The sequence below is a fragment of the Strigops habroptila genome, chromosome 1 (assembly GCF_004027225.2).
Source record: "Strigops habroptila isolate Jane chromosome 1, bStrHab1.2.pri, whole genome shotgun sequence".
Lineage (NCBI taxonomy): Eukaryota > Metazoa > Chordata > Aves > Psittaciformes > Psittacidae > Strigops > Strigops habroptila.
The window spans coordinates 28797962-28816288 of record NC_044277.2 but is presented as its reverse complement, the minus strand read 5'-3'; the positions used below and the strand labels follow the sequence as shown (position 1 = coordinate 28816288).

General features: G+C 40.4%; 1 protein-coding gene across 1 annotated transcript in view; it reads right to left on the bottom strand.

The window, feature by feature from the left end:
- Positions 1–5166: 5166 nt before the first annotated feature.
- Positions 5167–18327, bottom strand: part of ZFAND1 (zinc finger AN1-type containing 1) — a 14572-nt gene continuing 1411 nt past the window's right edge. The window contains exons 2-8 of the mRNA XM_030477620.1: positions 17902–17944; positions 15907–15946; positions 15414–15541; positions 15239–15330; positions 14312–14436; positions 6087–6242; positions 5167–5933 (exon numbers count right to left, since the gene is read on the bottom strand). Coding sequence (XP_030333480.1) covers positions 5763–5933; positions 6087–6242; positions 14312–14436; positions 15239–15330; positions 15414–15541; positions 15907–15946; positions 17902–17944 — 755 coding nt within the window. The 3' untranslated portion in view covers positions 5167–5762. The remainder of the gene's footprint in view (positions 5934–6086; positions 6243–14311; positions 14437–15238; positions 15331–15413; positions 15542–15906; positions 15947–17901; positions 17945–18327) is intronic.

The following is an 18327-nucleotide window of genomic DNA, read 5'->3' as shown; positions in this document are numbered from 1 at the left end:
CTGGCTGTTGAAGGTACTGCTGTTGAGGCTATGTTACTCAACTTGTGGGAAAAAGTATGAAGGCCCATGAGAAGGCCCCCCACTAGTCCCTCCTGCTGCCAATTAGAATAATACCAAATCAGTGACCACAGACAACTAATATTTTTTAAATGTATAGTAAACGCGTTTTCCAGAAAACTGCATAGCTTTCAAACAAGGACTTTTGAAAATAAAAAAAACCAAACCAAACCAAAACAAAAAAACCAAAACCGTACAAATGACACATTTTCAACATTACTATGATTAAAGTTATACAGAAGGAAAAAAACCTTTCCAAGACTGACTGAAACAGTTTCATTGTTTTTTCATGGTCTTTCGTAGAATCATAGAATCATAGAATGGTTTGGGTTGTAAGAGACCTGAAAGATCATCTAGTTCCAACCTCCCTGCCATGGGCCACACAGCCAATTCCACCAATGCCAGTGCCTGCCACGGGCAGGGACACCTTCCGCTAGACCAGGTTGCTCAAAGTCCCGTTCAGTCCGTGCTTGAACGCTGCCAGGGATGGGGCAGCCACAGCTTCTCAGGGCAGCCTGTTCCAGTGTCTCACCACCCTCACAGGAAAATAACTTCTTCCTAATATCTGATCTAGATCTCCCCTCTTTCAGTTTAAAGCCATTCCTCCTTGTCCTATCACTACATGCCCTTGTAAAACATCCCTCCCCAGCTTTCTCGTAGGCCCCCTTTAGGTCCTGGAATGCTACTATAAGGTCTCCTATTGTCTTTCATCAAGTAGAACACTGAGGTGATGTCTTGTGTTCACAAATTGCAAGTGATGTAATTTACTGTCATATGTAAAATGATGGTCTACTGTAAACAGGGGTTGTAGTTTGCTTTAGGACTTAAAGCTGGTGTAAAATGTCTACCTCACCAAAAGAAGTAGCCTTACCCCTTTCCCCCAATGCCAGTCCAACCCACAGTGAGGCACTTGCCCAAGGCCACATGGTAGTGCTTTTGTCCTTTCCACATCAGTGATGGTGTGGTTTCCATTCCCAGCAGTGCTGTTGTGTGAGACAAGTTACTGCACCCTTTCATGTTTACTACTTCCCATTTCATAAACAGGAATAGTCATATTAGCCTGTTTTATTTAAAGTATTCACAGCCATTAAAGAACCACAGAGATGACAAAATGTGTTTTTATTAATTATTTTGCAAGTCATTCTTTGCAAGGTTATACTAAAAGCATACAGCCAATTGAAAGAGGCACTTCAGCTGTGGTTCATCTTTTGTTGAGGCAAGCTGCCAAACATGCCTCAGTACAAGCTATATGGGACTGCACCAGTATTATGGAAAATGGCTTCTTTGATATTAATAACACACTTAACATTACAGCAAGTGTTTTACAGGGTCTATAAGGGGATTTCAAATTCTGCATTGATCCTAAAATCAGCAGAAGTAAATGCCTGGAATTCTCTCCTCAAAAGTGTAAGAATTTCCCAATCCAAACCACGGTTTCTATTCCAGCTGAAAGGAAATTTTGTATTTAATGAAAGAAGCTACTACGAGGAGAATTGAGCTGCAAGGAGGTGTATTTGTGTGTGACACCTGATAAGCGAGATGAACAGAGGTGGTCTATTGATCACCTGGTCTTCAGACCAGACCGATGACACTCCAGGGTACATACTTTTCTAAAACACACACACAAAAGGAAACTGATGAAAATAAAAGTATGAGAGATTACTGCCTGCTTTTTTAGTGTGATGCATTATTTCTCATTTGTTACAGCATTGCGCAGCTGATTTAACAGGTCACTTATCCGAGCAAAATTGAGCTCTTGATGTTAATGTAACCATTTCCAAACTGTGTTTGGGTATATCACAAATGCCAAGTGATTTTGTAGCAGTGTTTGAACTGGAACAAGGCCAGGAGCTGCTACCAAGAACATTCTCAGTGGTAAAATGTTTTCAAAGTCTTGACCTTGTGCATTCTCTAAAACTACTATACAGATATAACAACCAAAAAGCTTGATATTTTTACCCATTTCAATAGTTTGGATGAAAATACTGTTTATTATAAAATCATTAAATATTTCTTTTGACAAATTCCTCTTGTCAGTTAAGTAACTTTGCATACATTTTCTTTGCATCTACTAGAAGTGAGTTCAACATTTTATTTATTCACTTTGAAGTTAAACAGTTCAGCCACTTCTAAACACAAGCTCATAAAATTAACAACGGTTTCAGATGTTGATGTCTTTTCCACAGTGTTTTGAGTTGTTGGTTTGTTTTTGCTTTTTTTTCTAAATCGAGTTGTTTAATTTCCCCTATGAAAATGTGCCAAGATAACAAGCTTTATAAAAACAAAAAATTGTATATGTTAGGTAAAGATATGGTAGAGGTTAAACATTTGAAATGTGAGTTCTAGCCTAGGCAAGATACTGGCGCTCTGGGAAAGTTTCTGCTTCTGTTCCTAGAGTCGATGATTAGGACAGTTTTTACCTCTCCTCAATTATTTTTCTGTCAGACTAGCTTAACTTAGTTTTGCTTCTCAGTTTCTGAAAACTAAGTGGGATGAGCTTCTGTATACAACCCCAGACACATTCCTGGAATAAGATGAATGTGAAAACTTTTTGGAGTCTTATCAACTGTGACCTGCTGTATTTGTACTGCCATTTACAGGCTGCTAGCCCTTAGCAATAACTGGCAAGTGATGAAAGCAACCTTCCTGGTAAAACCTTTGAGATCTCCCCAAAGATTTACTTCCTGCGTCCCAAGTTTTATTTTCCGTCTAGCCACAACAAATGCTATTTTAATAATTTTGCCTGTAACTGCTAGGGCAGAAAATTCAGGGGCAGAAGGAAGGGAATAAATAGAGAAAAAGGATTTTATGGTGAAAAAATTTACCCTGGTCAGTAGCAGCAGAAGTTGTGCTTGGTTCTGCAATGACAGCAGCAGGAACAAGTTCAGCTTGGGGCTCTTCCCTGACTTCATTGTGCTACAATGATGGTTGGCATCTTACTGCATATTCCTTATCAGAGCAGCCTGAGATGCAAAGAAAGGTGACTAGAGAATTGCAGAGGAAAGGGAGGAAAAGAAATAACAAGGGAAAAGGGAACTGTTCCTCTTGCACTGGAAAGGGAGATGACAACCAGCTGGAGGGATAAGTGGAGAAACGCATGTGTGCTTCCTGCTTCCAGGTAGTGGATTTCTGAAATATCTAGCCACTGAAGACCCTTTCCTTCATGGAAACCAGAAGCACCCTCCTTTGTGTGATACCCACACCACATCCAGTAAAATAATTTATCAATATCTAGGTCATGTTACACCTACAGTAAAGAGTACTGTAAAGAAAAAGAAGACAATTAACAGGGGAATGCTTACTGAGATGTTTGTGGGGTTTATGCAAGTTCAATCAGTATATAATAATACATATATAATAATCCTACAGATACTCCTGTTATAAAAGCTGTATCTAAAGGTATATATACTACATGATAGTATTGAAATCTGTGATGCTTTTCTTGAGCATTAGTGTTCTTCCAATGGAGTGTACCTTTGAAAAAGATGCTAGGCAGACTCTTCTTACATTGTGATGTATTTTTTTATGGCAGCTGTGCCTAGAATGGGTATGTCATGCATGGCTGTTTTCAAACCAGTACAAATGAACCAGAATCTAGCTATAGCCAGTGGACAATGGTTCCCTTTAGGCAAGCATGTACTAGAGAAAAACCTGGACCATTTTTTTTAGAGTTAGTGAACACAATAACTGAATGAACCAAAACACCAGATCCAGATTTGTGGCTGCCCAGCAGACTGTGGTGCAGTGTTCACCTCCACTTGTTGCTCTGAGTACACTTCTCTGCTTTCTGTTAGTTCTTCGAAGCAAAACTCCATTTCCACATTACTAGCAATATAGCTTAGTCTTACATCTCCTGTCCTCCCCTTAGAGTTTCTTCCCTGCAATGGCAGGACAATGTCCCTGAAATGTATCATACTGACATTTTTGAACAATGTAGGCATTCAGTCTCCCTGCAGCCCAGTTATGCCTCCAAGCATTAACTGAGTATGTTAAGTCACAGTGCACACACAAGCCAAACATCCTTGCAAATATGAGAACAGCCCATGAAGACCACTGCCTTGAAGAAAGTGCCCCATGTCTGAAAAAGAAAGGTAGCTTTCTGTTTTAAAATGTGTTGAAAGGTGAGTCACACTGATCAAGCAGCGAGATAGGCTGGGGGAGGCAGAGATTTCTCCCACTTTGAATACTGCACCCTATTCACAAGCCACTAGATCATACCTTGCATGCTGCACCTTATTGCAGCTGAAAAATCTTGCTAACCTGTTTAGTATCTGATGACCAGGTTTGCCTCGGTAGTTCACTCACACTGAACAGCACCACAGAGCAGCAGAAATGTACTACAGCTTTTCAAATGGAGCTTAGGCTTGTGCTTTCCACTGCTGTTTACACCTGTTCATACACTGTCCTTTCTGTCACTGTAGGATTGTCTTTCCAGCTCCTCCCAACTGAAGAACATTGACTAAATAATTGTAAACAAAGAAAATTGGAGGCATCAGTTTTGAAAGGGTTCTGCTCTTAGAGAGAGACCCCAGCTTACAGATGGGGTCAAGGCCACTGCAGAATGAGTTTAGGTTGTAACAGGCCCATTCAAGAAGGATGAAGTAAAGCTCCCTGGTTATGCATCAGAACTTATTGTTAGGAAAGTGCTGGCCCTAAATTTGTGTGCAACATTGTTTATGTTGCAGTAATTCAAAACAGCTGTAAAAGTAATCTTATGGATCTTCCTTGCTACCTTTGCTTTGAATTTACAATCCAGCTTTGAAATCCACCAAGAGAGATGCAAAAACTGGCGTATATCACCTACTGGTATTCTGGACAATCTTCTTCATTACCACCAAACACCTTCAAGACACTGACAATTGAGAAATCCACTAATTCTATACTTATGCACCCAGAGGCGTAACTTCATGTACAATCACTGTAAACAACAGCTTTAAACCTTAGTAAGTCAATACTGCAGACTGCTGAAGAGAAAACAATACATAAGGTTGGAAATGCCAGGATGAAAATGCAAGCTGTGGAATGCTATGCTTCTAGTTGAGCTGTATTTCTTCCTCTCTTACCATATTTCTTCCTCTTCTACACAAGAATAAGAAAAGGATGATTTCAGGTTCTCTTTTTTTTATCCCCCTCCTAATCACAAAATAATGCTGAGACTTACAAACACAAGACACCTGTGTGAATTTACTTTTGCTTCAGAAAGCTTTCCTTCTAATGTTGTTACGCTATTATGAGAAGAAAACATGGACCAGGGACATGGACAGTGCTGGATGCCAAACTCAATGAAATATGTTCTTGTAGATATAGAAAAGATGCTGCAATAGTGTAGCGTGTTTCTTTCCTTCAGAGAATTGATATACTGCAAGTTTACATTTTCATTATTTATCGATTTTAATACATATTTTACCCATAATTTACACAAAATATAAAATTTAAGAAAGATATTGACATGATACAGCTAAATAAAGCAAGAATTTCTTACAGAAAGTATTTGTGATATTAGTTAATAACTAATTTTCCTTTGAGGACATAGTTCTTCTGTCAGTTGAGAAATTGATGGAAAGTGTGTCTTTACTACTGAGGACAGACTCTGGCATACCAGTGATTTTACAATAAAACTGGACTTGGTTTTGTTGAATACCACATTTGGGGGGGGGTGTTTAAAAAAAAAAATAAATCTTTTTTTGTTTGTGATAATTTACTGATTAATTAAAGTACGACTCTATATCTTCTATAGATAAAACATCATTATTAAGATACTCCAAAATTATATTTCCACCATTGTACAATGGATAGTCTTTATCAGATAGCCATGTTTCCAATGTGTGCTCAAACGGCAAGGCTTCTCCAGAGGCAGCGTGGCATAATCTCAATTTCTGTAAAACAAACAACACAGAAATTAACATCAGGATTTGCCTGTTTAGATGCAAGGAGTTGGGTGGGGGAGAGACTAAATGGTTAAAAACCACCACCAAAACAAAATCAAAATCCAACAACCTGGAAAATGTTTATTATTATTACTGATTTACCTGGGATGTTGATTTGTTGTTGTCATTTTTAAGGCTTGCTAAGGAAGCTGCAAAATCTACTACTTTGCCAATACTCCACTTACTGCAAAAGAACATGGGCTTGCTTTTCTCTTTGTTTCCCTTTGGTAAAAATACTTGAAAGTAAATTCTTTCTGTCTAGAAAAACATGGAAAATAAACAAAAAATTATTCACAGAAGCAGCACATAATTCCAGTCATACACATTAATAGTTTTTCAGTAAAAAAAACCCTTTAAATTTCAACCCCAAAATTACCAATTAAAACTTGTACTATTCAATTGAGACCAAGGCCCCAATTTACTGCAGAATATAAGTGACTGAGATCATCAAGTCAAATCCCCTCCAGCTGCAGGCACATGCATGATGGACAGGAAGTTCAGAGAGGTGGAGACAAGATCTTGAGCCAGAGTCCCACAGCTAGACTGTTACATATAGAGAGGCATGAAAAGGTGTCTGCCCTGGGTTTGCTGGACAATGACTGCTCTGGGGAAAAGAAGGTGAGTTTAAATAAGCAGTGCTGGCTTTTGGCAGCAGTATAATGTCTCAAATCCGAATGCAAAGGCAGTTAAAACCGAACAATTCACCGTACTAGAAAGGCCTGCTTCACAAACCAACACTCCCAGCCATGGCCAGCTAATCCTTTACCCTGTTTTTCCACCTTTTATGTGCTAAAAGCTTTTTCAGTATCCACTAGACCAAAACAAAAGTAACTTATGAGGGACAGGTTTTGAACGGGATTGGGACAATCCCTTCTTCAAGGTTATTTCTTCTTGACATTCAGCAGAAGACAGAGCAAGCATAACTGGTACATTCACCAGTTAAGACCGCCCTTGCCAAGTCCAAGCCAGACATGATCAAGCAATACAGAAGTCTTCTTTTTAAAGGATTTACATAGGCTCTCCCTAGAAAATACAGAACTACCTTTCCCCCAGCTATGTTCGTAAAGCTGAGCCTGAATTTCAATCTGTGCATTTTCCTCAAAACTCAAATGCTTTCCAAACACAAGAAAATCTTTAACATCCAGGAATATTACAAAGGGGCAATGGAAGCAGGACCTGTATCTTGCTAAAATGTAAATGACAACTTGTAAAACAGCTAACACAATGGCCATTCTATTATGGACACATGCCAACATCACTCAACTGCTGTGGGGCTGTGGGGCACACATCAGTGCCCCACACTTCCTACAGTGGCTCCTCCAGTTCACTGGAACTTAATTCACAAACCAGGTCATTCTACTGTTGCATCCCTACCTATGGGACATACCTCCTGGAATTTCCGTGCCATATCCAAGAAAATACCAGTCAGTCAGGGACACAATAACTAGCGTTACTTTGCAGCATGGCCCTCCTGTTTGGAGCTGGTCAGGTCTGTAACTTGTATCAGGTCTGACACTAAAAGAAGCAATCATCTGCAGAAAGCTAATCTAAATAAAGAAACCAGGGGAAAGGTATTTCTAAGATAGCCTGATTTTCCTGATCATAGAATAAGAAAGGTCAGGAAGGAGGACCTCTCGTGTCACGTGGTCCAAAACCATACTCAAAGCAGGGGGAACTTGAAAGTGGACCTAACTATAAATGTAGATCAGTTTGCTCCAAGTCAGATTCAAAAAAATTTGTAACATCCCAAAGATGTATATTCCACAAATTTTCAGCAGAGGAGCTTGTTCCAAAGTCTGACCACCCTCACGGTGATTTTTCTTCCTGTTAGCTAATTGGAATTTCCCATGTTGCAGCTTGTGCCCATTGCCCCCTGTCCTTTTGCTGTGCACCTCCAAGAAAATGTGTCAATCTTCTTTATAACAATGATGCAAGAACTGATGTGCTTAAGAGGCATTCCAGAAAATTCATATTCAAAAAAGTCTCATCGAACTAGAACGAGGTAGGCAGAAGGCAGCTAGGGGGAGTCTATGAAGCCATTTAAATGGAGGTGCTGGAGATTAATAGGCTTAATTTATCAGTGAGAATTATCACTATTCTGGATGATTAAACAATTAATATCCACATGAGAAAATGAACAGTAAGCGAAATTAGCATACAGTAATTTCTGCTACACTTTTTAGAGCTTACTAGCTTTGGAATTAGAAAGTAACTTTTAAAAGTTTCTTATACACATTAAGGGTGGATTTTTTAAATTATGTTCCACAATATTTGAAATTAATCACTTTCCCTCCAGCACATATTTAATACAGTGGTGCTATCTGATGAATGCTACAAGGAGATCTTTGTATTACCACTTCTGCGTAAGCAGAGTTTTCTAAGCATAACAAAGTATAAAAAAAGAAATTCATAAAAGGACTCAGTAATGGAAAAGCTGTAGTTACTTTAAAAACAGTAATTAAATGCACTTTAGTAAGATAAGACCTAACAATAAGACCATCACTATTGCATAGAATGTTCTCAGTATTATAAATCAATATAACAGGCCTGAACGTGATGTGCTGCAACTTAACAATATGGTGAAAAACAATTTAAATACAGTTCTTTTAAGAGGATGTGTAAGTACAGATCTAAAGTGAAACCCTAGATGAAAGAATCAAGGAGTTTCTAAACCCAACATAATCCTAATATGTGGAAAAGACTTGAACACCAGGTTTGACTGGCCATGGTAGTGAAAAAAAATAAAGCAATCTGTGAAATAACTTTGAAAATCAAAGAAATGAAAGGCTGAAAGCAACTGTCGAAACCCTATTCTAACCCAAAGGCAGGAACAACTGACCTCAGGCCCTTCATATCTCAATCCAGCAATGCAATATATGTTTATTATATCTAAGTAGCAGAAATAAAAATGGAGCTTTGCAGAACAAAAGCTAAGTTTTGTATGAGACAGGTTCAATCTGACTGGTATAGAGTTGTGCAAGCTATGTCCTATCTGCGTCAGAAGCCTCTCATTACTCAGCATGAAAAGCATCCCTTAAGATGGGTTTGCCACGTGTGACTGGTACCCCCTGGTAATAAGGTTGGCATAACTAATGCCATTTTATATGGCAAACAGACATTCTCTGTGACCAAACTGGCCATGTATCAGTCCCTCTCCCTCTCCTGATAGCCTTGAAGGTCCTGCAAACCAGGCAGACTTCTCCCCTTCCCTATCAGCCTCAAGGTTCCTGGGCACCAGGACGACTACTCCCCTCCTTACTGGCCTTGAAGGTCTCAGGCACCCAGCCAAGCCAGAGGTGATGAGCCTGTCACAGAACAGGGAAGTGCAGCAGCACACAGAGCACTGTCCATAAAATGAAGCAGTTACAAGCCCTAAGTGGGACTTGGACCAGAACTGCTGCTGGACAGCAAAGCCTGTGATCCCTCAGTGGCCACAGACACTTCCAGTGTCATCTGCTTCCTCCAAGGACTGAGTGAGTGACTTGTATTCTTTTACATGTTTCGAGTCAAGGTGATGACTGCGATATTGATACTGAAAGCCAAGTAGTAACACTTGACATGATCTGCAGAGGGTCCAGGTGATTAGGAACAATAAGCTAAGCTGTGCTATAAAATTCGGTGCTACGCTTCTTATAAAACTGTGCCACACTGATTGTGATTATAAAAATCCTGTGCTACTTTGATCATCAAATTCTGTTAAAATAATATAGCTTTGAGCGTAACAACTCAGTGCTGTCGTCATTCTGCCAGGGATCCCCAAAAGAAATGTCTGTCCCCACATTGTTGGGTGACAGAATAAATTGGTGTAGTTGGCAGAACCCTTGGGTCAGAGTGATTCCTGATTTCCCCAGTAAATGGGACTCCTGGAGAAAGAGGTTTACCAAAAATACATGGGAAAATCCCAAGAAGTGGCTACAGCCAATAAGCCATGATCCAAAAGCCATACGGAATGAGTTTTAAAGAATGTAAATATATGTGTAAAGTTAAGAAGGACAGATGGAAGGAATGCGCTGGCTATTAGCTGCAGTATGGAAAATTGAGAACAGACATACTGACAGGTTGAAGGAAGAAATATAAAGTATAAAGGTGAATTGTCAGCAAAGGATTTAGAATTGGTATAACCAAATTAAAGACTGATAGTGAGTCTGGAAAAACAGTGTATCTTGAAAAAGAGTGCCACAAGTTATAGAAAAAAACCAAGAAAATATCATGAAAATGCCCTGAAAACAGCAAATGCAACTAGGAAACCTAAATAGATTTGGTATGGATATTCTGTGAGCTGGATACAGGGCAACAGTAACTGGGCTATTGAAACAATTGATGAAAAAACAATGCCAAGGCTCCAGCCAGGAGTCACCTTTTTGGGATCCAAATGGATAGGGGATAGAAAGTAAGTCCCCTGGTCCACCTGGCAAATAGATTTTGCCAGACCTCTCCCTTGAACACCAGAGTGGCGGCGTTACCTCCTTACTGGAGCTGAAATAATAACAGGCTTAGGGAAATGCCCTCCCATGCCCTCTGCTGTGCAGTCTGGCAATGGCACTCATTTAAAAATAAATCCAGGAATGGTGTGAGCACTGTGGAGTTGCCTGGGTGTTCCAGGGTCCCACAGACCCCAAAGTAATGGCACAGTTAAGAAGTGGAATGGTCCACTAAAATGAGCTCTAGAATAAAGTTTAAATACAGGAAGCTGAGGTAAAGCCCTACCTAAAGCTGTTTGATGCCTAAATAACTAGCAGACTGGATCCCTGGTGGAACAGGCTCATTTTCCTGCTCTCCAACCCATAAAACATCTAAAACCCCCACTGTCAGCCCATCATTTTTCTCAGGGTGACGCTGTTCTTATTAACTACCCTTTGATGGTTAAAATATCTGTCACATATGCCCTAAGAAAAGGGCGTATGGAAACTGATTCTAAATGGGGACTCTCTTTAACTTTCACTGAGGCTTGGATAATGCCCAAGAATGAGTATTTCTTTTCGCTTCAGGTAATGAACAGTACTTGGACAGATTCTTTGGCCTGAACAAACCTGGACTGCACCCAAGGAATCAGCATTTTACCTTCATGGAAACCTCAGCTGTAAAAAGATGATCACAACACCCACTGTATTGTACTTACCCTTATTTGTACCCTCTTTCTCACTATTTCAAGAATGGGATGATAATCATGTTATTCAGTTCACAAACATAATTTCTCAACTGGGTAATGAATCAAACTGTGGGTATTGTTTATACCACCCTCAATCTTCAGATGCTAATTCTGGGTGCTTAGCCGAATCTGTTCCTGAAAATATCTTGGTACCAGCCTAAATTGGCATACTCACTCCTGACTGTCCAAATTACCAAACTCAACCTTACAAGGCACATTCTTATGCTAAGGCCCCATGGTACACTCCAATGCCCCAACAAACAAATTCAGCCTGGGTGGGAAAAACAACAATTGCGATTATATTCTGCTCTACAATCAGACACAAACTCGGTTTCAGCTGATACGCTATTATTGAACCAGAGTCTGTAATTAATCCAATTTAAGAGCCACGTGGATCTGTAAAAATAAATCAGTGATTACAAATAATACCATTTTAAATATTTTGTCACTCTGGAATCTCACATGAACTGTTTAATGGCACATTTTAGCAAAGCTACTACAATCTCACTGGTTTTAATACTAAGTTCTACAGAGGATGGGTTAGTTAAGAACTAACAACAAATGGATGATCTGTAATTGGAATAACATGTCTGGCTGTATATACACCAACGCTTTTCACACCATTTGGGGAGCCACACTTGCCTGCTTAAATTTGATCATCCTAACAATGAAAAAGAGGCTCATCAATGGTGTAAGGAATGTTTCCCTAGAAATTTTACGGTACCAAATCAGTGGCCCACCATTCCAACATCGGGATGGTTCTGGCTCTGTAGCACAAATGCTTATAAAAGTCTGTCACGACAATGGACGGGTATTTGTACCATGTCTTGTTCCTCATGCATTTCAATAAAATTACACAACCATTACCCTGTATGCTATAAGCATGTTGTGATCAATCCCTTGGTAAAAGGAACGATGAAATTCCATCAATTTATGCATGCATTATTTCCAAGTTTAAGAATTGATGATCCAGAAAGAGCTACTGTAAATATTTCTGCCATGCTTGAAAATGTCCAAAATGCTACTGTAGATTCTTTAAAAAATGTTGGCAATCAGAAATTAGTTTTCTTTCACAATAAGCTATTCAAAATTGTTGGGCTTTAGCTTATCTTTCAGCGTCACAAGGAAGCATATATATACTGCTAAACACCACTTGTTTTTATACTAACAAATCTAAACAAATTGAATATGATATAAACATCATTCAATGACAAATTTGTACTTTTCACCAGATAGCTCAAGAGCAACTATTCTCAGAAGGTCTACCCGCTGACCGGTTTCACTGCGGTCCCGGCTACCTGACTTCAGAACATGGGCCTGCTGTGTTCTGTTAATAGTAACTCTAATTATAGCTGCTGGAATTATGTTATTTTGTGCTGTATCTTACTTTAAATCTCTGTGCATATCAATTGTTAAAAATCAGTGTCTTATACTCCACTATCCCACTCGGATGAACAACCTTTGGATAATACATGGCCCACTGCCGCCGTGGAATCCCCTCTATGAACCTGTTACTATGCTATAGGCTGTGGGCAAGAGGTGATGGTACCACCACCCCTGGCATCCTTCCCTGTTCATGAAAGTGTCAAGGCACAGCCTGTGATCAGTACCCCCTTCTCTGGACCTCTGGTAATAACACTGGTGTAACTAATGCCATTTTACATGGCAAACAGACATTCTCTGTGACCAGATTGGTCGTGTATCAATCCCTCTCCCTCTCTCCTGATAGCCTCGAAGGTCCTGCAAACCAGGCAGACTTCTTCTCCCCCTCTCTCAGCCTCAAGGTCCCTGGGCACCAGGATGACTACTCCCCTCCTTACTGGCCTTGAAGGTCTCAGGCACCCAGCCAAGCCAGAGGTGATGAGCCTGTCACAGAACAGGGAAGTGCAGCAGCACACAGAGCACTGTCCATAAAATGAAGCAGTTACAAGCCCTAAGTGGGACTTGGACCAGAACTGCTGCTGGACAGCAAAGCCTGTGTCCTGGGTTCAGCTATAGTCAGTCATTTTTCTCCTTCTTAGTAGCTGGTGCAGTGCTGTGTTTTTTAACTTTCAGCCTGGGAACAACGCTGATAACACTGATGTTTTTAGTTGTTGCTAAGTAATGTTTATTCCGACCAAGGACTTTCTCAGTCTCATGCTTTGCCAGGGAGGAGGGGAAGCCGGGAGGAAGCAGAGACAGGACACCTGACCCAAACTAGCCAAAGGGGTATTCCATACCACAGCACGTCATGCCCAGTATACAAACTGAGGGGAGTTACCCGGAAGGCCCAGATCACTGCTCGGGTCGGGCTGGGTATTGGTCGGCGGGTGGTGAGCAATTGTATCCTCTCCCCTTGTTATTTCACTAATCATTATTATCATTGGTGGTAGCAGTAGTGGTTTTCTATTACACCTTAGTTGCGGGACTGCTCTTATCTCAACCCGTGGGAGTTACATTCTTCCGATTCTCCTTCCCATCCCTCCGGGAGCGGGGGGAGGAAGGGGGGGAGTGAGCGAGCGGCTGTGTGGTTCTGAGTTACCGGCTGGGCTCAAACCACGACAGCCTGTGATCCCTGAGTGGCCAGGGATGCCTCCACTGTCATCTGCTTCCTCCAAGGACCAAGTCAGTGACTTGTAATCTTGTACATGTTTTGAGTTGAGATGATAACTGTGATATTGATACTGAAAGCCAAGTAGTAACACTTGACTTGATCTGCAGAGGGTCCAGGTGATTAGGAACAATAAGCTAAGCTGTGCTATAAAATTCTGTGCTACACCGATTGTGATTATAAAAATTCTGTGCTACTCTGATCATCAAATTCTGTTAAAATAAATAGCTTTAATTGTAACTACAAGTTAGTGCCATCATTCTGCCAGGAATCCCCAAGTAAAGATCTCGCAACACTGATGAACTTGTCTGTCTTTGTAGTGTTGGGTGACAGCTGTGTGGCCGGCAAATACATTTCTCCTATAAAATAAAGGAATTTGACCCGACTGCTCCAAATTCCACAGAGACACGTTGTAACAGAGATAAGAGTAGTAAGATTGATTTTGGGTACCAGGCTGAAACATACATAGAAATGATTGTGGTCTTGAAGAATTAAATCCAAAACCAAACTGAGAGAACTACATGAAGATATTTAGAAAACTCTCCATTTCCTTTGAGAATGCCACTACTAAAACCAAACATCACTGACCTGAGGCAAGGACTTGTCCCCACACGCATGCATTTTCAGCTTCATTAATGCCACTTTTGCTGCTGTCGCGCTATTTTTCGGTCCTCTGCATTTTTTCCTTTTTGCTTCCTCACTTTTTTTAGAATCTGAGAACAATATTACTACTGTTAATACGATGACTCATACCATCTCTGGAATATATCTTGGAATTAGCCTATCTGGCCTCATTACATCTCCAAGGTTCTCATCCTTTTCATATCCTCCCAATGTCATGATATCAGGTATCCTGAATGAGAACAAGACAATCGTAGAATGGTTAGGGCTGGAAAAGACCTTAAGATCCTCTAGTTCCAAACCCCCTGCCATGAGCAGGGACACCTTCCACTACACCAGGTTGCTCAAAGGCCCGTCCAGCCTGGCCTTGAACACTGCCAAGGATGGAGTGTTCACAACTGGAACAGGGCAACCTGTTTCAGTGCCTCACCACTCTCACAATAAAGAATTTCTTCCTTCTAGCTAACCTAAATCTCCCCTGTTTAAGTTTGAACCCATTACACACTGTCCTACCGCTACAGTCCCTGATGAAGAGCCCCTCTCCGGCATTCTTGTAGGCCACCTTTAGATATTGGAAGGTTCCTATGAGGTCTCTATGCAGCTTTCTCTTCTCCAGGCTGAACAGCCCCAATTTTCTTAGCCTGTCTTTGTATAGGAGTAATTCTGAAAGAAATCTGAGCCTTATTTAATCTTTAAAAATTCTCTTTATAGACATATGGTACTGTTGCCTCCGTTTAGATGAACAGTATTACATAGTGACGTGAATTTAGGGCTATTTAACAGGGAACCCCCATCCTTTCTTCTTATTTGGTCAAATCTTAACCCTCAGAGGAGGCCACAAGCTCAAATAACCTTCTGAAGAAAACTGTTGAATATATAACCCACTGTACTTGCCTATAATATTTTTAACTAGCTGCTGGGTGGCAGCCATTCGAGGTTTTGGTGTGTCCAGTTTCTCACATTCATGGTCTGACTGATGCCGGTGTCTGTAAACAACAGTGCAAAACTTTTAGTACCTTTTTCATACACTAATGAATGAGTATTGATTTTTAAACACTGTTCTGCTCACCTTAGACAAAAATGTTTCTCACAGTAAGGACATAAAACTGGCAAAAGCTCCTTTCCGTTACAGTCCTTGTATGAGCATGGGTAAGATCTGTGCTGATCTGGTTTCACAGAATTGTTTCTTATATTCACCTAGGTATTAATACAAAATATTTTGTGTAAATAAACAGATATTACAGATAAAAGTCACCATCCCAGCTTTCCAAAAGAACCATGCTAGCTCTCCATTCTGTGGGCAAAACTAGTCCAACAATTTTCTCCTACTTTTGCCCTCGTTAAGTTTAGCTCGGAGTTAGAAAAAGAACCATCATCCTAATCAAACTCAATTTACTTCTGACAGGCAGAAAAAGAGTAGATTCATTTTTTTTTAAGCTTGTCACATTCTCAATGAGACATTAAATAGTTCATACTTACACACTATATGTATACATATAATCTGAAAATAGTTAAGTTACACAGAATTTTCATTTTAAGGTAGTAATATATTATTAGATTACCTCAGAACACCCGTGAGCATCCCGGCTCCTGTGCTGAAGGCTTTGTGGCAAAAGAAGAAAATATTACAGTGTTATCTACATTTCAGTAAAAGAAAACTGCGTGTGAAAACATTCAAGTGTTTAAAGAATGATCTGACAAGTTTTATCATGGCAACGCTTCAGTTAAATAATGAATCTTCTCCAAAATTTGTTTTAACCTATGCATTTATATCTTGAATGGACTGATCATATTCTTCCTACGTAAAACATTTAGCTCTTGGAACTTATGCCCCAAGATATCAAACCATTTCAAGAGAATAGGGCACCAGCATGCTTAAGAATTCAGCTCAAAGCAACTGTATTTCGTCTGTTTTAATGGGCTTTGAATCACCTCCCACAGCAACAGAAATCCCTTGAAGGCTTCTAATGTTAAAAGGGAAATCTGCCTGAGCTCTATGTGACTTGATCTCAGCTGGCCTCTACTAATCCGAAGTGCAAATCAAAGTGCAAGCCCTGATTTGAACCTTGGAAGAAACTTCTTTTTTTTTTTTTTTCCTATAAGGATAAATACCCCGCTCCCCTCACCAAAAAAAGTCAGTACAAAACAGGGCCTAAATTAGATGCCTTCCAAAATAATCTACCTGTATCCTAAAGATCATCCCAGTGGTTTCAAAGCTCTGTAACAGCAGTTTGGGAAGAAAGTGGCAACTTCAATGAAACAACTACTTTTAATTAAATGTATCTGAACTGAGTCACAGAATGTTTTATATAACACTTAGGTCTGCGTAACTGCCACACTGAGATCTTATAAGAAAATCAACTCAACTTCCTTTTATGCCAAGGTCACCTGCCTAATTGACCTAGGGAAGCCAGTAGATGTGGTGAGTGGGTTTGGATTTTAGCAAACTGTCTCTCACAGTATCCTTCTGGTCAAAATGTCCAGCATACAGATAGAGAAGTCCATAGTATGATGGCTGAGCAATGGGTGATCAGGTCAGGCTTAAAGAGTTACAGTAAATGCGGTTACATCAGGCTGGTGGCCAGTCACCACTGGGGTTCTCCAGGGCTCAATTTTAGGGCCAGTGCTCTTTAATGTTTCCATAAATGATCTGGTCACAGGAATCAAATGCACATTAAGTCAGTTTGTTGATGATACTAAACTAGGAGGAGCTGTCAATTCCCTCATGGGTAGAGAAGCATTACAGAAACATCTGGATAGACTAGAGAGCTGACCAGTCACCAACCATATGAAATTTAACAAGTGCCAGATTCTCCACCTGGTATGAGGTAATCCTGGTTATACACACAAACTGGGGGACAAGAGGATGGAAAGCACATCTGGAGGTCTGGGTTCATGGCACGTTGAATATGAGTCAGCAGTGTGCCATGGCAGCCAAAAGGGCCAACTGTGCCCTGGAGTGCATCAAACACAACATAGCTAGACAATCGACGGAGGCAATTGTCCCCATCTACACGACACTAGTGCAGCCTCACCTCCAGTACTGTGTGCAGTTTTGGGTGCCTCAATATAAGGACATGAAAGCATTACAAGATGTCCCAAGGTTGGTGACTAAGATGGTGAAAGGCCTTGAGGGCAAGATGTATGAGGAGTGGCTGAGGTCACCTGGGTTGTTCAGCTTGGAGAAGAGAAGGCTGAGGAGTTACCTCATTGCAGTCTACAACTTCCCCAAGGGGGGCAGTGGAAGGGGAGGTGCTGATCTCCTCTCCTGGGTGACCAGCAATAGGACACGAGGAAATAGAATGAAACTGTGCCAGGGAAAGTTCAGATTGGACATTAGCAAAGGGTTCTTCACTGAGAGGGAACTTCCCTCTCAGAACACACTTCCCAGGGAAGTGGTCACAGCACTGAGCCTGTCAGAATAGGAGGAATGTCTGGATAATGCTCTTAGTCATATGGTTTAGTTTTAGGTAGTATTGTGAGGAGGAGGGAGTTGGACTCAATGATCCTTTGGGGTTCCTTCCAATTTGAGATACTCTACAACTCTATGAACTTACCAAAAGACACCTGAGCAGCCATCACATACAAAGGGGAGAAAATCTGAAACGGAGAGATTTGTTTTTCACTTAGGCAATTAGGTAATTGATTTGGTAATACGTTCTAGCTTAATTTTTACATTATTAACTTTTGCTTACCTGTATCATGGAGTAGGTATCTTTACAAGGACACTTAGCAACTGCATCTACACAGTACCTAGAAGTGGCTTTTGTAACACAGTTACACTGTTAACTCCCCTAGTTAGTATTACTGAAAACCATATGAGTAAGTAAATGATATATTCCAGAAGCTGGAATTATGTTTTAAAAATTTGGGTTTTTTTCGGTATCAAACTTTGAAACTATAACACGTGGCTAGCCATCAAACTTACCAGTTATGCCAAAACTTTTATTTATTGCGAGACCACTCAGAATACTATTTACTGA